The 23,790-nt window shown below is 42.5% G+C and overlaps 1 protein-coding gene across 2 annotated transcripts in view; it reads left to right on the top strand.

Moving 5' to 3' along the window:
- The first annotated feature begins 272 nt into the window (after positions 1–272).
- col6a2 (collagen, type VI, alpha 2) overlaps positions 273–23,790 on the top strand; it is a 29,682-nt gene continuing 6,164 nt past the window's right edge. Inside the window, exons 1-29 of one of the 2 annotated variants that reach the window (XM_063211824.1) lie at positions 273–456; positions 5,685–5,779; positions 6,366–6,568; positions 7,901–8,299; positions 8,551–8,571; positions 8,980–9,045; positions 9,363–9,416; positions 10,327–10,371; positions 10,469–10,495; positions 10,634–10,660; positions 10,783–10,827; positions 11,027–11,080; positions 11,910–11,972; positions 12,848–12,910; positions 13,379–13,432; positions 13,796–13,831; positions 14,177–14,239; positions 14,596–14,658; positions 15,623–15,685; positions 15,906–15,968; positions 16,892–16,942; positions 17,218–17,316; positions 17,971–18,033; positions 18,880–18,915; positions 19,018–19,063; positions 19,360–19,512; positions 20,015–20,295; positions 22,020–22,215; positions 23,397–23,435. In XM_063211824.1, the coding sequence (XP_063067894.1) occupies positions 5,701–5,779; positions 6,366–6,568; positions 7,901–8,299; positions 8,551–8,571; positions 8,980–9,045; positions 9,363–9,416; positions 10,327–10,371; positions 10,469–10,495; positions 10,634–10,660; positions 10,783–10,827; positions 11,027–11,080; positions 11,910–11,972; positions 12,848–12,910; positions 13,379–13,432; positions 13,796–13,831; positions 14,177–14,239; positions 14,596–14,658; positions 15,623–15,685; positions 15,906–15,968; positions 16,892–16,942; positions 17,218–17,316; positions 17,971–18,033; positions 18,880–18,915; positions 19,018–19,063; positions 19,360–19,512; positions 20,015–20,295; positions 22,020–22,215; positions 23,397–23,435 (2,452 nt within the window). In that variant the 5' untranslated portion in view covers positions 273–456; positions 5,685–5,700. The remainder of the gene's footprint in view (positions 457–5,684; positions 5,780–6,365; positions 6,569–7,900; positions 8,300–8,550; positions 8,572–8,979; positions 9,046–9,362; positions 9,417–10,326; positions 10,372–10,468; positions 10,496–10,633; positions 10,661–10,782; positions 10,828–11,026; positions 11,081–11,909; positions 11,973–12,847; positions 12,911–13,378; positions 13,433–13,795; positions 13,832–14,176; positions 14,240–14,595; positions 14,659–15,622; positions 15,686–15,905; positions 15,969–16,891; positions 16,943–17,217; positions 17,317–17,970; positions 18,034–18,879; positions 18,916–19,017; positions 19,064–19,359; positions 19,513–20,014; positions 20,296–22,019; positions 22,216–23,396; positions 23,436–23,790) is intronic. The other variant, XM_063211823.1, reaches the window with a different exon arrangement.

The following is a 23,790-nucleotide window of genomic DNA, read 5'->3' as shown; positions in this document are numbered from 1 at the left end:
TATGCAAGAGTTTATGTCGTATTGCAGAAACAGGCACAGGTGCAACATGTGATCATAGATATACGTATGAACATTTAAGCGCGCTTTGACGAACATTGTGGGAAGAGAAAGTGGATAATATAACTGAAGTTGAAGGCAATGGCATGCGTTTGAAGATGGAGACAAGAACAAGGCACGCCATGTAGATTCACAGCGCTCCCATGTGGTCACAAGCGTAATATCATGTCTGTCCGGCATCCATGAAGAAGTGTAGGCGCTTCTGCGAAAGGAGGGACCAGTCTTCTATCCAGAGAGGGTTTTTTGGGGAAGGCGCAGAGGAGACTGCTGCCGCGGACACCTCAACCACTCCCCGCTTTCCTTTGGATTCTATTCTTTCTTTCCTTGTCGAGGCCCGGGATGCGTTCGTAAAAAAACAAGCATAAACGTCTCCAAAAAGTTTCATCAAGCTTAGCAAGGGTAAGTTCGATACAACTTAAATTCATCACCATGAACTTGGCTTGGGTAGCGTTCTTTCCATTATCGAGTCGCTCTCGTTTGTAGTCGCTCTCGTTGTTGTCTCATTTTACGTTGTGCTTATCTGTTTGAGCTCTCGATATAGTTATTCTGAAATATGTGGGAGAGAGTTGATTAATTTACAGTGTAAGAATACCTATAAAAGATTATGCCACTCTGTGCGACACTGTCTGTTGTGCCTGATCATGTCTAGCGATGATAGACATTTTAATTTATTTTGCTGGTTGGCAAAAATAGATGCTTATTGGCCTCGTGTTTGTAGTACTGTAGACTACATGTTTGACGTGCCGTTTTTGGTGAAGTAGGATTGCATGCATCAACTGGCTGTTCAGTTTCTCTACGTTGCTGCGAGCTCCCCGCTCTGGCGCTGTAGAGTGCACACTTATTTTAGTTTGACTCAAAATCCCAAAGACAGTCACTAAGAGGGCAGTTTGGTTTGAGAGGAGTCAGTGAATATTTAGCTGACCATAATTGGAAGCATGTGTCGAATAAAGCATGATACATGGACAAGTATGTAACCCGTTAAAAGTGTTCAGATGTATGCAAGACTTCCCAGTAATTTACATTTGAGTGGGCAGCGAGTGGGATTCCCTTTGTGAAATCTCCGAGAAACTTCCAGAGTTAGAATTGTGCTGCTGCATGGTTCATCAAATCATCTCATCTGTGGTGGGGTTTTTTGCACTGTGACTGTGCGTAATGCTGACAACTGTTGTTCCTCATCCATACATGAATGTCTTCAGATATTTTCAGATATGTAATTATTCTGTATGTTCAAGATCACTGATAACAGGCTTACTGTAATCACCTGATTCGTCGTGCCCGCAGAGAGCATGCGTAATAGGTGCGCCATTCGTCTGACATGCAACAGCTGGCGTAGGCCTACAGACTTGATGGTCTTTTAATGAAATCAAATATAACACATCACTGTGTATTTAAGGAAAAGGATGAACAAAGTTAAGGCCTTAGTTTACACCTGTTTCTCTAGTTCCTATTTGACCTTTTCCTTGTTGATAGAATTCATTTCCATCATTAGGGTCCATTTTGGGCCTGTTCGCCGATTTGTTTACCCCAGCAAGAGGCACTTTGGTGAGATGTCAGAAGTCAAGAGACTAGCCTATCTGTCACCTACTACAATTGCTTATGCACAGCTTTGGTAACATTTTGACTGATGCTAAAGAATAGACCTTGGCTTTTTCAGAAGGGTGTGTACTCTCATGTAAAAAGACATACAGGGAAAATAGAGCAAATTCACATCAATATATTTAATCAGACAGTCTACATTACTGTAAACTTTGCATCACAGGCACATGTATTCTTGTGAAGCATATATAACAGCAAGTTATAACAGGAAACAGGGAAAACACTGAGGAATTTAGGATAATTGCTTGCTTTTGCCTACAGTAGGGTGGTGCCAATTAATCTTTTATTACAGGCAGATTGGTTAGTCGTGTAAATGTTAATTGTGGGTGCTAAACACCCCCATGATATCTCATCAGGTCATTTAAATTAAATCTATTAACAGTGCAGCACAAATCTGTAGGCCTAGTATTCTGATGATGATGAGGTTATGAGGACATTGGACGTGTTCATGATGCCCAGCAAAAGCAGCACTGCGTCATCATGAACGCGGCCGCTGGCAGACCACATGGTCTACTCTGTATGAGGAAAGAAAGATGGGGTGCGTTCCAATATGCGACCTTGAGTCCTCCACTTGGAGCATATTGGAACGCACTCATGGTGTTCAGAGGGCCACACCAGATGCTCCTTAATGGATTCACTTTGATGACTTCCTCTATAATGGTACGCCATGGAAATAGCGTCATGCTAACAGTCACAAACAAACAGAAAACTGTAGATCTGATTGTTTTTCTTTCTTTTCTTTTCTTTTTCTTCTACTTAAGACATGTACCATAACAGGCTCCATTCAGTCTAGGATGCATCAAACAGAGGGTGTGTGTTTTTAGACTGAGGTGGGTGTGCCAGCTTTATACATGGTAGCCATGATAGCCATGTTGATGTCCAGTATGTGTCCCTGTAAGGATAATCCTTATTGTTTCAAGAGGTTATTGTAGACAAAACCTTTTCACTCCGTGGTTTAATGAGATGGGAGTACAGGAATTTCTCTTATCAGAGCTAACTGTAAATGGATTTGGGAATTGTACATCAGCCAAGAATAACTATACACAGAAGAGATGCATGTTTTGATAACAGAAAGTCTCCCTTTGGAAGAGACACTACAGAATAAAGAATCTTCTCAAATGTCAAAACTGAGAGCATTCATGTCTAATGAGTAGATTAGCCAGTGAGCCACCTGTTTTGAGATACAGGATCCCAGATTCCCCTCAGTCCCCAAGAGAGCACCCACCATTCCTACTGTACACATAGTGAATTTAGGTAAATTGGGACCCGTTGGGCCATTCACCTACCTGAATTCACCATACATTATGTAATAGTCAATTACATGTGAGTTTGAGAAAATGCTTCTGCTTTATTGACACAGCATCCCTGTATATTTTTTGTATTATAAAAAAATGCAGTGGGGGTGCTGTGGTGCAACATGCTAAGGCACTCATCCGTGTGTAGGCTTGGATGGCCATCTGGACCTGGGCTCGAACCCTGCCTAGGTCATTTCCCAGCTGTGTCTACATATCCTGCTCATTTCCATGCTGTCCTGCACTGTCCTGTCATAAAAATTATGGACACGGAGAGGATTCACCTTTTTATGTATGAAGTGGAATTTCCCAGTCATATCGAATATTTAGAAATTGATGGGTGGTTGAGAGTAGGCTATACATGAAAAAGACAACATGAATGAGCAGCACAAATGCTGGAACTATCTCCGGAAAATAACATAATCTACCCTGAAGGCCTGAAAAGCCAGACGAAATGGTGTAGTTCTGTCTGCAAACCACTAGAGGGTCTGGCTGTCTAGTGTTTGGCATGGCAGTACAGCTGGTGGATATTCAGAATGGCCATGTCTCTCACACAACACTGTGAACTTGTGTGATGATGTGATGTGACAAACAAAGTCCGTTTCAACGTCCATTCATACTGGATTTCATTTTGGATTGCTCCAAGAGGTTCCACATGATGTTTGTGTGGGAAGTTACTTACACAGCTCCTATAGGGAGAAAATCTGCATGAGTAAACACTATTCACATGAGATCCCTGTATGAAAACTCAAGTCCATCTGCTGTGTGTTTGAAACAGAGGTCACTTGCCTTTTGAAGCTGTTAGGTTTGTCTTTTTTGAGACACGAATGCAAATGATTCAGAGTAAATGATACATACTGTAATATGGACATTATTGAGCATAGTCAAACTGTGATGTTTAGAAAGCACACGCCAGTTTTTAAAGACAAAAGTGCCACGTAGAAGACATGATTCAACATGTGTTTTCATGTTCATCCTTTTCATTCATCCTTCTATTGATCTACTTTTTTTTACCTGCCTCCCCGGAGGGTGTAGGGCCAGGTATTGCAATGACCCTGTTTGTCTGTCTGTTTGTCTGTCTGTTTGTCTGCCTCTATGTCTTGTTGTCTGTGTTTGCACACCTACAATGTCACCATCTGAATAGGGTACCAAACGCATCATTTCACATGCATCCTGCATTGACCAGGGTGCCATGTTCTCATCTCTGATTGCCTTTGTTTATAGCTTGTTTTGTGTTTGATCAATACTTTTTATTCAAGGCCCCATGACAGGTCCCCCTTTCTGGAGCACTAGAGACTGCCTTCCTCTCCTCTCCATAACAGCACAGGTGTAGCCTATTTCACAAGATGTCAGAAAGAGAAGTGGCCTTGGGAATGTACCAAAGAGTACTTGCAATGTATGGTTTTGACCAGCACCCTGAGATGACTCTTGTTCATTATTAATAATTAATAATAATTATTACATAGTTTATTACATACGGTATTGAGTAAAACTACAGTTTTCCTGCGCTAGTAGACTAGGTCTTCATGCCATGATGAAATAAGGCTATGTTATAATCGTTTCCAGCGTAATCTTTTTTTTAAGGACTTTTATTATTGTCTTTGTTGGTGTGTGTGTGTGTTCGCGGGCATGTGTGCGCAATTTCTCACGTTAACACCCCGAACACCCCGTGCGACAGCCTCCAGAGCTGGTGTGTCAACATGGGAATGTGTATGTATGTATATGTAGGCTATGCGTATTTTGAAAGTGCTTTGAATTCAACTTCATAGTTGTGATACTGCGCTATACTGTATAGGTACATGTTGTATTGTATTGTATTGTATTGTATTGTATTGTATTGTATTGTATTGTGTAGTTCAGGGGCTCCCAACCTTTTCCAACGTGGGGCCCACTCGGAATTGTCACAAATGTTCAGGGCCCACTTCTGCCCCAATAAAGAATAAAACTCAAATAAATCAATAGCAACACACACCAAAATATGATTATAATTTTTAGAAAATGATTTCAAGGCCCACTTGGAATACCTTGGCCCTGGCCCATAGGTTGAAAATCATTGGTATAGTTTATTACATAGTTCGTTGATGACAGGTGTGAACTACAGCCCATAACAAGGCCAGTGACCTGCAGTGCAAGCAGTGTTAAATGCCTGAACATTTTTCAGTGGAGCATACTGAACCATATTAGACAAGATGACTGTCCAGAAAGTCCCTCTCAAGGAAACCAGACAGAGTGAAACCAGAGACCATTGATAAAGAGGAGATGGTTCATAAGGATTTTCTCCCAGAATCATCAATGTGGCGTAAGGTTCTAAGCTGCCATCATATGATTGCCATGCCACTTCAGAAGCCTAGTGAATGGAATTAATGGATGGAATTCAATGGGAAAGGAATTGATCCCACTTTGTTGCACCATATAGAAAATCTTTTTTTGCATGGCAACACAGAGGCTGCAGGGGAGGGGTTAAGCAAGTGTCAACTCAAGCACTCAAGCCATTATAAAAGTTGTAAAGAAAAACAAAAATGTGAAAATAAAATGACTCCGCAGGCCAGATTTGGCCCCTGGGCCTGAGTTTGACATCCCTGATTTACAGTAAATCCCACAAGTGTTCTCACTTAATGTACGCAGAACAACACTGGTGGTCTGCATTTGCCCTTGAGACCACACTTCACTGTTCTTGTACACAGGTCTTTGTTGATCTAATATCACAGATGTGTAATGTGGATAAGGCCTGTTTTCCAGGGAGAAGGAGGGAAAGATGACGATGCTCAAGGCCCTCGTGTTGTTCTTCCTCTACGGAGCAGCAGTCCAAGCCCAGCAGGTTCCTGAGTGCCATAGTAAGTGATGGTGGACTGACCAACTTGTCACACTGTACATGTGGTGCTGTTCTTCTGGATCCCAATTTCTCTGAAGGGACCTCCAGAAGGGATTGTTGAAGATTGATGAAGTTGTATTCTATTCTATTCTATTCTATTCTATTCTATTCTATTCTATTCTATTCTATTCTATTCTATTCTATTCCGTTCTATTCTATTCTATTCTATTCTATTCTATTCTATTCCGTTCTATTCTATTCTATTCTATTCTATTCTATTCTATTCTATTCTATTCTACTCTATTCTATTCTGTTCAATTCAATTCAATTCTATTCTATTCTATTCTATTCTATTCTATTCTATTCTATTCTATTCTATTCTATTCTATTCCATTCTGATCAGGCTATCTTATTGCTCTGCATTGCATGAGCAGGTACTGTATGGTGGCATGGTGTCTCAGTTTGCAGTCAACACATTGGCTGTAATAATAACATGGGCATTTCATCAATTTATGTGCTTTCAGGAAAACAGATCTCGACAAGAATTCTATGAAAAAAGTCCTTATCTCGCACTCATTTGGTGTTTCTGTGTCTTTCTCCACCCTCAGAAAAGCCGGAATGCCCCATCCACCTGTACTTTGTGATCGACACGTCTGAGACGATCGCGCTGCAGGAGCCCCCGCCAGGCAGCCTGGTGGACAGCATCCGCAAGTTCACGGCCGAGTTCGTCCGGGAGCTGGAGGACATCGACTACCTGGGCCTGGTCCAGATCAGCTGGAAGATCGGTGGCTTGCACTTCTCCCAGACACAGGTTAGCCTGAGAAATCCCATGCTGCTTTGCACAATCGTTCTGATCTGAAAGACAGCATGGAATCTACCCTCAGCGGGGGTTCCAGACAGGGCCGGATTAATGCACAGGCTAGGTATGGCTGCAGCATAGGGGCCCCCACCTGCCAGGGGCCCCTGATTTCCCAAAAGTGAAAAATTGCAGAATTGTGACAAGACGTAATATTGAAAAAAATCATCCATCGTATTGGGTACAGTTGCTAGACATATTATCCTGAATTTCTAGCGCATAATTATGACACCGTCTATGTACATTTTTCGCTAAATTTGCCTGTTGTTGGGCCCCAAAGCAACCTGTAGCCTAGGCTATCTAAATCCAGCCCTGGTTCCAGACTATGGTGTCTGTCTCTCTCCATTCAGTTGAAGGTGAAGATTGTGTACAGCCCAGGAAAAGGTGCAGGACAAAGGCTGACTGTAGTTTTCAGAGTGAGCAGTCTGCACATTTTAAATCCCTTTTGTTGTTCTTTTAATAGTCCAGATAATCCAGCCATGAAACAATAAAAAACAACAAAAGGGATTTTAAGTGTGCAGACTCCTCACTTGGAAAGGCGATGACTGCAGTTTGTTTGAATAGATACAACTGACACGATTGGCTATGGCTACGTTTGCCAAATGATACAACAGCCGTTGTCAATTGTAAACCACACACACCCTGCAGGTTTCACAGTAGGCAAGTCTCCAGACCTTATCTCACTTGTGATTAGGTCTGGTGATAACCAGGCAGGACACAGTTACAGATTTCTGTTGAAGTTAGAAACTGCCCTGGCCCAACAGAGGCATGCTCAGCTTCCTGTTGAACTTAGAATGGCCTCAACAGTTGACTGTCCGCACACATCCCATTTTGCATTTTTAAAGAAGACAAACTGGGAGCAAGTGGGCGGATGGACATGTAGCATTTTTGTGCAGACGGCAGCAAATCTGTATGATAATGTGCTATACCAGTTCTCAACCTATTTTGAGCAAGCACCTCCCTTACCTCATCATGCGACTGCCTACCGCCCCCCCCACCCAACATCATGATGATAATAACACTGCCCCCTCCTTCTCAACGCCCCCCCTGAGGGCTCTCTTATACCCTACAAATAGAATAGAATAGACTTTATGGTCATGCATGGCAGCATGAAAATTGCCCTTGGTCTCACTATATAAAAACACAAATAGACATTCATTCCAATGCTCAAAACAAAAACACATACACAGATCATTGCATCCATCCTCTCCCTCTAGCCAACCTTCCCAGCATACGCTCGTTGAGAAACTCTGTGCTATACAAATTCTATTGCTATTGCCATTGCAGGAGGTGTTCAGCCCCATCACGGACAAGAGCAACTTCCTGTCAGCTCTGCAGCGCATCGTCTACCTGGGCAAGGGCACGTACATTGACTGCGCCCTCACCAACATGACAGCCGAGATCCGGCGCCAGGACGCGTCCGCCCTGCGCTACGCCGTTGTGATCACCGACGGCCACGTGACGGGCAACCCGTGCGGCGGCATCAAGAAGTCGGCAGAGTTCGCCAGGGACCAGGGCATCCGTCTCTTCTCTGTGGCCGCCTCGCGGAACGTGGACGAGGCCGGGCTTCGCGAGATCGCCAACTCGCCCGTGGGAGTGTTCCGTCACGACTACCTGGCCGTGGACGTCTCGGACCGGGGTGTCGTGATCAACGATGCCACGTACAAGCGCATCATCAAAACCATGGTAAGATGTCATTTTATTTCATTTAATTTACATTGAAAGACAGCACAGTTATTATGACCTCAAAGTGCCTCACAGGCATAGTAAGAAACAGAGTTTACATAAATAGACAATGGAAATACAGTTTATAGTCAGTGCAAAATCAATGGAAATTTGGCATGTTCATATTTTATGACTGTTTATTTTGAATAAGGAATAATTTTATCCAACATGAACAGCAGCTAACTATGTTTTGTTTTGTTCCTCCACCATAGATTCATCAAGCTTATCAGGAGGTAAGGGCCTTGTGACAACATTGAAACTTTGCATTTTACACCATCACAGCAGGCAATTTCTTAACTTTTATAGCAACTGTATAACTTATAATTTTACGTGTTATGTTTGATGCCATGGCTGACAATCATGAACGTTTCTTTTAACCCATTGGATGCCAGTCATGTTTTAAACATACAACCCAACAGTACCACAGCATTTTCAGCATTTTTGATGTTTTTTGAAAATCCACAGAAAATGTTATTCTATGCGACCACCACACCATAAAAAACTTAATTACCATGCTTAGGCATCATGTGGTAATGAACGTAAGGATCCGAAATGACACACTTATAATGACACACTTAATTGACAACAAGTGAGTTATTAAGTGCATGTACATCATGTTACTCTGCCATTGTGTCCCATAGTGTTACAAAGTCAAATGTCTGGAGACAGACGGACCAACTGGTCCACCTGGACACAGAGGACAGAAGGTGAGAATTGACCCTCTAACTTTTACATTTACTGTCTTTTTCTGAGGTACTTTTATTCTGACATTTTTTTGTGCCTGTAACTGAAGCCTGCTGAATCGTCACCTGCTGCATGACATTGGTCAATTGTAACTCCAAAAGTATTTCATACTGGGAAAACTGATGATGGGCTAGACCCGAAACGTTTGTCCCTTGTCTGTCCGTTTTATTTACTTTATTCAGCTTTGTTTAATACAGTTTTTGATTTTGCATTCAGCTCTTGTGTGCGACTCATTTCTTGTTTTTCGTCAATTGTAACTCCATAATGATTGTGTTTTTAGGGCGCCAAGGGTGACCAAGGCATTCCTGGGCCAAAAGGTGACAGAGGTCGTCAGGTGAGTCACTTCCCCATTCTACTGTTTCCTAACAGTACGGGTTGTTGATACCAGTTGTCAGACGGCATCATGTAAAATTGTGTATGACATCAGATGTTGCTAAACCTGGATCTACTCTATGGTCATGGGAATGATATATCAGTTATGTTGCCACATTTCAGTGGTGTATAGAGACGGTTTGATACACATCAGTCCAGATCTAGCAATCATAGATATGAAGGTTATGTTGAAGAGTTTCTAATGCACTACTGTGGTGTTACTTGGCAGGGGTGAATTTCTCAAAACCAAAGTTGCTTACTACATTAGCTACTTTGTTGTTTTCAATGCATTTCCCCATTGGCAACTACCGAAGTTGCTAACAGGCTAACAACTTCTCTTTTGAGAAACTCACCCCAGTAGTGCTGGTGCAGATGTGAAGGCTTTCAGGATGTTTTTTAGTGGGTATAATGAAATCTTCTGGATGGGGAGCAAATAGAACTTTCACATGGTTAGGCTGCATTTCTTTCAGACTAGTTCAAAGACGGACCCAGGAAAAATCCCCCAAAACTTGGGCATTGTATCCACCTTATTATTCATTAGCCACTGGGGCACTGCAATGCTCATGCTAGATTTTCGGTTGTGCAGTGGAGTCCATATACTTCAATGGCAACAATTAATTGGGACTAGCAGATTGGAAATTAGCAGATCCCAAGCCACACCCACTTTTGGCACATCATAATACAGCTGTCGAGAACCCTCGGACAACCTCGGAAAGTTGTCCGAGGTAGCATGACGTGACGATCTGTGCGAGGCGCTTGGGATCGGCTAATTCTGTGAGAGTACAGAATGATATGATATATGTATATGATATGTATGTGATATATCATGATATGATGAATGGAATTATATCTCTTGGTGATGTTTTTCTCAGGGCGATCCAGGTATTGAAGGTCCCATTGGCCACCCTGGACCTAAAGTACGTATTTCATTATCACACAATATTATCTTTCTAAATAACAACAGTCTGCCTAAAAAAAATAACAATATTCATTGATTTTGTGCTTCTTTTACAGGGAGAGCCTGGTTTCAAAGGCGAGAAGGTAAGATGTTCTTTAGTGTTATCTAAAATAAAAATGGCATGTATGCAGACGTTTTTAAACGCAGATATTTTTTTATCCGTTTATATAATGGCTTGTCATTTGTTAACATGTGGCCATTGTTTGGGTTTTTTTCTATAGGGAGAACTTGGCACACAAGGAAAGAAGGTATAGAGGAAGCATTTGCTGACTTTCATGAATTTCAAACTCTGTTTTCGAAAATCTGTCAGCCAAATGTTTCGTGGACGAGAGTCTCAAGTGATCTCTCTCTCTCTCTCTCTTCATAACAGGGAGGTGCTGGGTTGCCTGGAAGGAATGGTACAGATGGACAAAAGGTGGGTTGGCATCACTGACCTCTTTGGTTTGCTATTCTTTGATGAACAGTTGGAAGAATTTGATATATTTATTTAAACTAAAGAAAACTGTACACATATACACATGTCTGTACACACATCTACTGTATATAGTATTCTACATGATAACTACAGTATACTTAACAAGCATGACTAATTCAAATCTTTGCTTCGTCTGCAGGGCAAAATCGGACGGATAGGCGCTCCTGGCTGCAAAGGTGACCCAGGTGACAAGGTTTGTCTCCATGAAACTATTCTCTTGAATTCTGTTTCTATTCTATTTCTTCTCTGCACTACAGTAGTAGACATCGCCTATCTGATAGAGGTAGTTGCCCCCAAGTGGCATAGTGGCTACTGCCCCCTTTAACTGTGATAGACAGATATGCATCTTGGACACCAATGGGTGGGTTGAATTGGCATTCTTTGTAGCCCATTGTATGACAGCATCATGTTAGCCAGGCTGTGCCCTCCTAGTGACGCAACACTTTCAGCGTTGCAACTAGTCAGGTCAAGGGCAATGCAAGTACTTTCTGAGTTCCCGCAAATACGGGAACTCCTCCCACTTTGTCAGTAAGCAAACAAATATAAGCAAGCCAAGGGAGGCGGGTCAACCACGCCGTTTGGGAAATGTTAATTGTTATGCTCTTGGTCAGACCAAGTCTAGAAGAGATTTGAAAGTTGATGATAATCAGGCTAGCATCATGAACACCCCACTGGAATGTAGATTACATTATATCTGCATTCTGATTGGCTATATTTTGTCTGCATAGCACTTACATAACACATAACATTGTTTATACTTGTGTACTGACCAACAATTAACCTCTTAGTGCAGAGCCTAATGTTATAACCGTACTGTCACCAAAATTGTTACTTAAGGCTTTCTGTACTGTCATAGCAATGTTCTTATGATGTAGTGGAGTATTTTCATCAAAAAGTGAATAGGCCCGCTGGTGACCCCATCTACAGTAAGAGGCTACAGAGCATATATTTGTAGGGTGCTAGTGATTGACAGCTAGTTAACGTGCTGACTGAAATGTAATGAATCCATGTGACATTTACAGGGTCCCGATGGCCACCCAGGAGAGGTGGGAGACCCCGGACTCGGAGGCACTCTTGGAAACAAGGTAACTTGAACTTTGACAAAATGTCCATATGCATTCGATTATATTTTAGAACGTAACTGTCTATTCATTTGACCTATAAAAACTCTTTTAATGCATGTTGTGACTTGACGTAATCATTTAGGTCTGAACGTATACTGTATACAGACAACTGCCTCTCGCGGTGCACTGTAAATCACAGATAGTTAATGAATAAAGATAACCATTCACCAGTGTACATCAGAGTCTCTAAAACAGTGAAAAGGGTGAGGTCACTTCACAGGCAACTTGTCAGGGCCGCTGCTAAGGTTTTGGAGGCCTTTAGCACAACTGGTCAGGAAGATCCCGTCATAATTAAATAATAATAATATGTTTTTAGTCAATCGCAATTTAGGAGGCCCCAATTTTTGGGGGGCAAAGTGATTGAGGCCATAAGTGCTCCGCTTACTCTGCTTATGCCTACGTAGCGGCAGCGCTGCAACTAGTGCTACATTGCGACAACCGTCGGTACTACTAAAGAGGCTTGAGACAAGAGGGTGTACTGACGTCATAACAGCGTAGTACGGAATGATGGCGAGGGGAGTACAATTCTTCTTCTACGGTCAGTATTGGAAGCATTAATTACCCCCAGCAATAACTGCTGACCAACAGCTGCAGTTAATTTGGCCACACACTGAACACTGACAACCGGATATCCTCTTTCGGATTTTGCGGAGTACGGAAATGTTTGTCGCACCCACTGACCATGCGCAAGGGAGTTAATTTTCCATCCACTCGTGTCCTCAGGCCACGCCCCCGTACTACACCGTGGCCAATGCATTTACCCCTGAGAGGTTGTTTTTCTGTGTCGACTTTCTTTGGTACTACTGTAAAGACTAATTGATTCTCTTTCTTCACAGGGAGATCCCGGTCGCCAAGGAAGATCCGGCCCACCTGGTGAACCTGGTGACCCTGGACCAAAGGTACGTCACAGGTAGTGATGTCACCGACACAGGAAGTGATGTTCTATCTGTTTTCATATACGGAAACACAATAGTCCAAAGGTCACAAAGGTCAAATTCTTATGCCCTATCTAATGCAATGTGATTTTCCTCCTTCCTACATGCTTTGAGAATTTTTCTGAGGAAAACCATTAACATTTGGGAATTTATGAAACTGTTTGAATAATTGTGAATTATTTTTCACACTGTAAATTGTTTTGGGGTTCATTCATTGTCCAATCATGTTGAACACTCCAACTGTTTGGTATCTCAATTGTGGTAAAACTGTATCCATATTCACAAATTGTCCATCAATTTGGAAATAAGTGTGATCTTTAAAAACATTAGCTTTATGAAGAAGCAGTCAGAGATGCAAGAAGTATGTTTTGGTATTTCCTTTGGGTGAGATGCTGCCTGTCTTTAATTACTGAACTGTACTGCCCTCTGCAGGGAGAAGATGGAAACCCAGGCAGGAGCGGAGCAGCCGGAGCTAAAGGACCAGCAGTAAGTGTTCCCTCCATCCTCCACTTTTACACAATAATATAATATAATATAATATAATATAATATAATATAATATAATATAATATAATATAATATAATATACGATATTATATGGTATTATATTATATGATATGATATTATATTATATTATATCATATTATATTATATACATAAGAAAAATGTACATGTAACTAAACTTGAAAACAGCAGCCTTTTGCAACATCTAATCCTGTCAACAGTCTTTTGTTTTAAATTTACATTGTCATATGGTGGTGACTGCATGACTGAGAGTAAGTGTTGAGCTCTCTGACAAGTATAGCATGCTATTAATTGTCTTCCATTTCTGTGTTTTCTGTCCTTTTAGGGCAAAAGGGGAGGAGCTGGACTCAGAGGAGAGCCTGTATGGAATCACATTAAAAATATTCAGTTCATATTCCAATTATGTCTTCACATTATGAACCTATTCTGCCATACAAAGGCAAAGTGCAGTAACTACGCCAACTACGCCAACTGAGAAAAAAACATTGAAGCCTTGGTATTACGTTGGATATTGTCGTTAGTGCAAATTTGACAAAGCAATATCTCTAAAACGGGACACATTCGGAAGATTTGTCACAAGATAAAGGAGGTGTAATGAAAACCACTTTCAGGCTAAACTCAATTTTGACAAGTTACGTAGTTACTACACGTTGCTTTTGTAGGGCAGCATTGTTAACAGCAGTATCTGTAACCTCCTTTTCCACAGGGGAGGCGAGGAGATTATGGACCAAAGGGGAAAGCAGGGCCTGATGGGCCTAGAGGAGAGAAGGTACACTTATCTTAGACATAGTATACTTATAATTATGTGTTTAATATGTAATATAATTGAATAAAAGCAATATGTATTCTGATCCTCGTCCAAATACATCAAGCAGAATAAGCTGCATCAGTGGTGCTCACACACACACACGCACACACACACACACACACACACACACACACACACAGACACACAAACACAAACACACAGACACACACACACACACACACACACACACACACACACACACACACACACACACACACACACACACACACACACACACACACACACACACACACACACACACACACACACAGATGATGAAAATGGCACCATTTACGTCCTCCTGCATGTTTTCGCAGGGAGAGGCAGGCTCAGAGGGACCAAGAGGCCTTTCAGGTGAATCTGGAGCCAAAGGATCAAAGGTATGAACTATGATGGCACTCGGAGGTGTAGTTGATGTCACGTTACAAATTTGCTGTTTACCTGTGTTATGTCATAGTAGTGTGTAGTAGTACTATGGTAGTTCCGCTGGCGGAGCGGTTTGCATTACGGGGCTACGACGTGATTAGTCTACTCTAGTTGAAGTGATGACCTGAAGAATTTTACCTGGTACACATGAGGTACAAGGCAGGGAATTATTAGCCAGGCTATGCCCTCCTAGTGACACAACACTTACTAACTAGTCAGGTCAAGAGCAATGCAAGTACTTTCTGAGCTCCTGAAAATATGGGAACTCCTCCCACTTTGTGGGTAAGCAAACAACCATAAGCAAATCAAGGGAGGCAGGTCAACCATAACGTTTGGAAAATGTTAATTGTTATGCTCTTGGTCAGACCAAGTCTTGGAATGATTTAAACGTCGATGATAATCAGGCTAGGCAATCATGGCCAAGCTGGTATGTTGCAGTTTTTTTCAATTGCTAACAAGCGCTTACCCATACTTTCGATACTTTTTCTAAACTCTTAACACAAACTACCACCTACCAAGCACAATTGGCCAAACAGTTCATTTTCTTCTCAAAAGCATACACTGTTAAATCTACACAAAGAAATGCATTCATTGACTGCTAACTGTGTGAAAAAGGCATGTAATGTGTCAACTGTATGGCAATGGAAAGCCCTTGGTGTGCTAACTATATTAAGAGTATTGCAAATGTCGCTGAGGATTGGACAAAAGCTTGTTAGCAATTGAAAAAAACTGTAATGTCCAATGACTGCTCAGTAGAGTTACAAATGCCATAGAGTTGATGAAATGCTATTACACAGCTTTGTAAAACCAGGGTGTAACTGACAGTGTAACTGACATATTGACTCTGTTAGCAGCATCTCTGATTATTGATGGGCTAATATAATGGTGGATTGATTTGTTGCTCTTTCCTGTTTGTAGGGAGACAATGGTTTACCAGGACCAAGGGGCCCTCCTGGAGTAGTTGGAGAAGCAGGTATCAATGTAAGTAACTTAACATAAGTCACTACTTGCATACTTTATGTATTGAATTGAATTGAATGTAGTTGGCATAGAGTCCAGAGTATACATACGATGGCATAGACCATAGATCAATTCAAACGATGAAGTCCGTCATTGACAATATATCATGTGTGATAGGTCAGTCGCATTAGTGTTCATGTTAGTCTTATGAAGTCCGTCATTGTCATCATGTGTGTGACAGGGTAGCCGTGGTGATGCAGGTGACATGGGACCCAGGGGAGATCCCGGCCCACCTGGACCTCAGGTGAGTTTGGATGGAGTATGATGACACATCTCACACTGTGTCTGGAGTATGATGACACATCTCACTCTGTGTCTGGAGTATGGCACATCTCACTCTGTGTCTGGAGTATGGCACATCTATCTCACTCTGTCTCTTTCTATCTCACTCTCAGTCTCTGTCTCTTTACCTGCCTCATTCTTTCTCTCTGCCTCTGACTCTTGTCTGTCTCTGTCTCTGTCTCTGTCTCTGTCTGCTTGCCCCCCCCCCCCCCCCCCCTCTCTCTCTCTCTCACTCTCATCTATGAAATGAGGGCAGTTTATTACAGCCATAGAATGATACTTACTGTACTGCTCCAAATTAACTTTTTTTTCATCACCAGCCAAAATGGCTAGTAGATCATGTTTATCTTACTAGCCAAACACACACTGCCAAATGGGTCAAAGTGGGTAGTAAGTTGGTATTTTCTTAGCCTCGCGACGCCATCCTCTGTACTCCACCCAAAGATTTTGGCTCCGCACATCGTCTGGCAAAAGCCTCGAGCTCGGTTCTCTCAGTGTTTCGTCAACCAGCAAACAGTTGAGAGTGGTGACGTAGAACTCACCCGCTAGCTCCGTTACTGATTGGTTAGGGTAACTATATTCACACTTTCTTTTTGTTATTTGTATGTTTTTGCGACGCTATAATGTAACGTAACACCAGGCATGCTAATAAAGCACAATATGGGTTTTAATTTGAGTTTGGAACTTCAATTAATTTAAATGATATAGTAAGATCAGACCATCTCCCATCGTCCACGGAGACGGATTCCTCATGGCTTTTGCCAGACTGATTGACGGAGTCAACAGTCGGCTATTCGCCCAGGCTAGTATTTTCTCGCAGCCAAACTGAAATTTCACCAGTGTTGCTCCAGAGCCCTGAGTGTTTCTGTTTGTCTCCTCCACCAGGGTGACCCCGGCAGGCCTGGATTCAGCTACCCCGGATCAAGAGGGCCAAAGGTATCGTACGGCTGACTCTTTTCATTTAGCTACTTTCATATTGCCACCAACCAACGTCAGCGCCAAGTGGCACAAAACAAACAACATTTTGTTGTTGATTTTCATTTGGATTATTTTATGTGCCATCCTATCATGCCACAAACAAGTGAACAGCTTATTATAGAAGTGCTTACGTGTATATCAAGCAATACTGCAGTATATAACATTGCATAGAGTACTTATTTAGCAATAGTCCTGTACATCATCACGTTTAAGGTCTTGCCTCCTCTCTGCAGGGTGATGTAGGAGACGGTGGAAAGGACGGGCCCCGTGGTGGCAGAGGAGACTGCGGAGCCAAAGGAGACCCCGGACCACCTGGAACACCCGGAGACAACGTGAGCAAGCCCAGTGCAGTCCTTAGATCAATACATTACATTACATTACATTACATGACATTACATTACATTGCATTTGGCAGACGCTTTATAACCAGATATACAGAGGAGATATACAGAACAAGTGCAGTAATACCAGTGCAACAATACCAGTCCATACCTGTAATTCCAGTCTAGTAGCTCAATCTATCAAGCCAGTCCTCATATTCTAGTCCAGCAATCGCCTATTCCAAGCATTATGCATAGGTTTTACGTTGAGGGGCAAGATGCTAAGCCGCCAACCATGTGAGTTAAATTTTTTAGTGTCAGCAGTTTTCAACAATCAGAGGTTGAAGAGTGCGCAACCAGGAGTGCGCAGCCGGGGATGTTTACAAACGTGCAACCCATGTATATTTCAGTCCAGTTCTCAGAGCAATCCCTCCCCTCCAGGCCTTAAATTCCACTGCAATTTTTAGATCTTTATAGGAATTCTAGTATAGCCCTTAGATCAATCCATCAAGCCAGCAAAATACTGTTTAAGTGATGTGCAAACTGAATGGTGTGTGTGTGTGTGTGTGTGTGTGTGTGTGTGTGTGTGTGTGTGTGTGTGTGTGTGTGTGTGTGTGTGTGTGTGTGTGTGTGTGTGTGTGTGTGTGTGTGTGTGTGTGTGTTTAGGGAGAGCCAGGACCGGAGGGAGAGCCAGGGCAGAGGGGACCGAAGGGAGAAGCTGGTACTGAGGTAAGTCTACACCGCCAGAGACAATAGCAAACCTTGGCAGCATAACCCTAACCCTAACCCAGACAGAATGGGTGTCACACCAGCAACTCCAGTCCTACTGTGTGCATTGGTTCCAAAATGGTAATCCAAATCAGCAAAGAGTAGAACTTGAGCACCAATAGCCAGTGCAATAAGTTCTTTATATATAAAATATGATATAAAAATTGATAAAAGTGCTACCTACAACAGAAAAATAAAATTTTTGATCACCATCCTCAGTGCAAACCAACAATTTGGCTCGGAAATAAAGCACACAGATTCACTCAACTGAATAACTGGTCTACCCGCCTTAAGTACTCACTACAATCAGCTGGGTAAGAGCTGGTTGGATGAAATTTGTGTTTTTTTAACTTCCTGAACCTGGGATAGCGCAGCCCTTCCCATAGTGACTGTATATTTAGCTGAATGAAAATGCTGGAATTGTAGTACTGTAGTACTGAGTAGTAGATTTCAGATATTGTGGTATTTCAGATAGTTTGTGGTACATTCAATTTGAACTAATTTACTTGTGACTTAATTTGACTTAAGCCCTTTTAAATGTTTAATTTGTTGTGATATATTTGATAGCAACAGATAACACGTAGGCCATACAGGAGCCTAACAGAAAGCACCATCGCACTTATAGCCAAGGCTAATTTCCGATGCCTGTCCTTAGAAGGGATTTTAAAATAAAATACATCTGCTCCTCTTGGGTGCGTAGGCCATCGACAAGTAACCTCCATTCCACTCTGTATATAGGCTATGTAGCTACTGTATGTCTGAATATGCTATGCTTACACTTTTTATGTCTTTTTAATCCGGCAATAGGGTAATCCAGGACCTGAGGGAGACCCTGGCCTGACTGTAAGCACATTTATTATTTAAAATAATTTTCTTTTCTTTCTTTAAAACAGTATTACCTCAGTATACCTCAGTGTATTGACTTAACTTTGTCTTTGTCTCTAGGAATGTGATGTCATGAGCTACATTCGTGAAACATGTGGTTGCTGTGGTAAGTGAATGAAAAGCATATTTGGAACTACACAAACTCTAACTACATACAGTACAGCACAACACTCAATCCATGGTAGACGCAGGCAGTTTAACATTTATCACTTTCGTGTATGAAACAAGAGCACAGAAATTTGTCTTTACCTTTACGGGTCTGTTATAATATTAGATTGTTTGAAATTTTTAAGAAAATTATGTATCATCTCATAACATTGAAAATCTTGTGTCAACCTTGCCACAAAATGTATTTTTCTGATGTGCACGTGACTTACGCCATGCGTCTGACTCTTCCACCAGACTGTGAGAAGAGGTGTGGTGCTCTGGATATCGTCTTTGTAATCGACAGCTCAGAAAGTGTGGGCCTCACCAACTTCACCCTGGAGAAGAACTTTGTCATCAACACCATCAACAGAATGGGATCCATCGCTAAAGACCCTAACTCAGACACAGGTAACGATGTGTTGCCCATTGACATGAACACTAAATATTTCGTTGATCACACGAAATATTTGCATTTTTGGACGCAAGTAACACACTATAAATGTGTTGCTTTTTAATTTTTCTGATAAGTCAAACATGTCTAAATCTGTCTGCACTCTACACTGTCTATGCTATTGTAACAGATGCCAACTGACAGAGTTTGGCAATGGAACGTTAATAACGTTAGCATCTGTGCCTCCCATGTCAAACTTTGGCTGTGACTGGAGGGTTGTGAATTCGAGGCCCCAGTGTTGAGCTGTACAGGAAGACCTTGATTACACCGCACAGTAAAAAACACAGTGTTAATTCAACAAGAGTTCATCAACAGTTGATTTAACATCCTCTAGAATGTAGTTGATCACAGAATACTCTCTAAGTGTTGGATTAACGTTGCAGATTTTATTGTGTCTTATCATCTGATGTAAGTCTTCTGTCTTCTTCTACTTCTTCTTCCTCATCATCTCCCCCGCAGGAACCCGTGTCGGTGTGGTCCAGTACAGTCACAGCGGCACGTTCCAGGCCATCAACCTGAACGACTCGAGGATCGACTCTCTGTCTGCCTTCAAGGACGCGGTGAAGAAGCTGGAGTGGATCGCCGGTGGCACATTCACCCCCTCGGCCCTCAAGTTCGCCTACGACAACCTGATCCGCGACAGCCAGCGCGGCAAGGCTAAAGTCAGCGTGGTGGTGATCACCGACGGACGCTTCGATCCGCGAGATAACGACCAGCTCCTCACCTACCTTTGCAACCAGGTACTTCTAATAATTAATACTTTTGTTTTATATAGCGCCTTTCAGAACACCCTAGGTCGCTTAACATGATGACCAGTGTAGGCGCGTGTGTGAGTAAGTAGGCCTATGTAGCTGTGTGCTTGTACCGCAGATCATAGATTCAGCTCCTCACCTCCCTGTACAACTAGGTACTGTAGAGCATGGATTAATGAACCATTCATGTGAGGTTAGGTCCCTTGCTCTAAGGCACTCCAGGTGAAGATTAGTGTTGGGATCATTCTTCCTGCACAGTAAAGGGAATGCCTGCCTGCACCCCCTACATCTACGCCCAAGACGTCAACACAATCAATACAGATCATAGATACTTGACATGTCCTGCATCTCCATATCCTGTGTTATGTTAATGTAATGCATAATATGTAAGGGTTAACGTTCGGCGAGAAGGTCGCTACCGTGGAATAGCAGCACGACAGAGAGAATCTTTAGACCCCGACGCGGAGCGGAGGGGTCTTGTTCTCTCTGAAGTGCTGCTATTCCACAAAGCGACCGACTCGCCGAAAGTTAACCCGCTTATTATATGGATATACTTAAATGATTCACACATGCGGGGACATTTCTTTAGACCTATTTAATGTTAAGATTGTTGCTGCGCAAAACAAAACAGTGCCGTTGTGGAACACCGCTAGGCAACAGCTAGGTAGGCTAGCCAGGACAACAGGTGTTGTCTATCACAGCAGCTGATTAGAGTGACAAAAGACCGGACCCCCTGCGGAGTGATATGAAACATTCGCTTTAGCCACTGACTTGTATACAAGCCAGTGGCTTTAGCAGTGAACGTCTTGTTGCCATTGACAGCGGTAGCCAGGACAACGGGTGCTGTCTATCACAGCAGCTGATTAGAGTCTTGTTGAAAAGTCGCTTTAGCAGTGAAAAGTCTTGTTGCCATTGACAGCGGTCTGTTATAGACCAACCCGTCCGTTATCGAAAAATAACAGACGTCCGAACGTTGGGGAGCCCCGTTGAAATGAATGGAGCATTCGACAGATGACGTCACAACCATATAATAAGTAAGGGTTAACGTTCGGCGAGAAGGTCGCTACCGTGGAATAGCAGCACGACAGAGAGAATCTTTAGACCCCGACGCGGAGCGGAGGGGTCTTGTTCTCTCTGAAGTGCTGCTATTCCACAAAGCGACCAACTCGCCGAAAGTTAACCCGCTTATTATATGGATATACTTAAATGATTCACACATGCGGGGTCATTTATTTAGACCTATTTAATGTTAAGATTGTTGCTGCGCAAAACAAAACAGTGCCGTTGTGGAACACCGCTAGGCAACAGCTAGGTAGGCTAGCCAGGACAACAGGTGTTGTCTATCACAGCAGCTGATTAGAGTGTCAAAAGACCGGACCCCCTGCGGAGTGATATGAAACATTCGCTTTAGCCACTGACTTGTATACAAGCCAGTGACTTTAGCAGTGAACGTCTTGTTGCCATTGACAGCGGTAGCCAGGACAACGGGTGCTGTCTATCACAGCAGCTGATTAGAGTCTTGATGAAAAGTCGCTTTAGCAGTGAAAAGTCTTGTTGCCATTGACAGCGGTCTGTTATAGACCAACCCGTCCGTTATCGAAAAATAACAGACGTCCGAACGTTGGGGAGCCCCGTTGAAATGAATGGAGCATTCGACAGATGACGTCACAACCATATAATAAAATAATATAATGCATAATGTTATGACCTAGAACCGAGATGTAGACGTCAACGCCATCGGCATCGGTGACATGTTCGACGTTGCCGAGGACAACGAGAACCTGCAGTCCATCGCCTGCATCAACACGGGCGGCAATGCGAAGGCGGGACGCGTCACCCACATGAGGCGCTTCGCCGACCTGGTGGCCGACGAGTTCATCGACCAGATTGAACACGTGCTCTGCCCAGGTAAATGCCAATCCTACTGCCATCCACTACATTGACATGTTTTTAATTCCGAATTATTAATTCAGAATGAAATAGTTCCGCAGAGTTTACTTTGATCTTTCCTTTAATTCGGAGTTAAGAGGTGTTTACGTGACGTGTTCAAAGCGGAATTGAGCTTTATTTAGAATTAAAGTCAGTTAATTCCAAATTGAATGTCTCATGTAAACGTAGCAATTGTCTCAAACATCAGTACCACTATGCTTGGTGCTTGTGGCAATTGGTGCTAGTGGTGACCAACACTGACAGTTTATTGATCAGATCAAACTTGTGCTCTGCCCAGGTAAATGCCAATGCAAACCTCTGCCACACTACCACTCCTAGGTGGTTGGTGCTAGCAGTGATCAACACTGAACCAGACAGGTTGCAAAGAGTTCATTAGCCATATTGAGCATGTTGTGATTTGCGGTGGCAAATGCCATTGCCAATCTCAAACTATACTGCCACGCTTGGGAGCTTGGTGCTAGTGTTGACCAACACTGAGCCACACTGAACCAGACAGGTCCACACAAAGAGTTTATGGACCAGGGGTGTGATTCTCAACAACGACGTTACTAACAAAATTAGCAACTCACTTGGTTTCAATGTAACTTTTCCAATAGGCAACTTACTAACGCTTTCGAGAAACAGGGTTCAGGTCGAGCACATCCTCTTCCCAGATGGGTAACAAAGCCAATGCCAATCTCGCTCGCTGTTGTTGGTTGAGTATCACTCTGGGTTTATTTACATTCAGACAGTATTTCCAAGCACTATATATTGCAGCTGGGTAAAATTCATTTATTTAAGTAATGTATTCATCAGCAGAGAGACTTGTAGAAATATGATCTGTCACAACAGCAAGAGCAGCAGACGATCCGTCTTGTTCATGACTAGGGTTGCCAACCATCCGTCCCTTGAAATATGGAATCATGCCGTACTTAGAAACAAAAGTACGGTTCCGTATTGAGCTAAGACGGGACACTATTTGGTTCAAATGCAGGAAATTGCATCAAAGAAATACACCATTTTTGGGGGAGGATAAATTTATAAATGTGTCATTTATTTTTTCCCCAGAGAGTAAGCAACTCTATTCATGGCCAATTTTAATGATGAGGTTATAGTTCAGTGAACATTGGAGATTGATATGATTTGTCTCTGTTTTACAGACCCTGTCATCGTCTGCCCTGACCTTCCATGCAAATCTGGTAAGTGAGCACATTCTCTCAGACAAACACCAATGTAGCAAAATGACTTCAGAGTCAATGGTTCTTTGTTTGTTTCATGTTTTCATTGACCATTTGTTTTTTATTCATTATTTTTGTACAATTATTTCTTGGATGTTGTTGGACTGTTGTTGACAAATGTTATGTTTAAATTGTGTCAAAAAAGAGGTGAATGGCATACTGTATTTCGAGATTGTGTTCTATCTGATGCTGTGGAACATCCAGTCAATGAGAAAGAGAAGAGAGAGAGAGAGAGAAACAGAGAGAAAGAGAGAGAGAGCATCTGATTATACAAGTGTGATGTCAACGTGCTGGAAGCAATTTTTGTATATTGGTG

Source organism: Engraulis encrasicolus, chromosome 12 (genome assembly GCF_034702125.1).
Source record: "Engraulis encrasicolus isolate BLACKSEA-1 chromosome 12, IST_EnEncr_1.0, whole genome shotgun sequence".
Lineage (NCBI taxonomy): Eukaryota > Metazoa > Chordata > Actinopteri > Clupeiformes > Engraulidae > Engraulis > Engraulis encrasicolus.
This window is presented reverse-complemented; position numbering and strand designations above follow the sequence as displayed.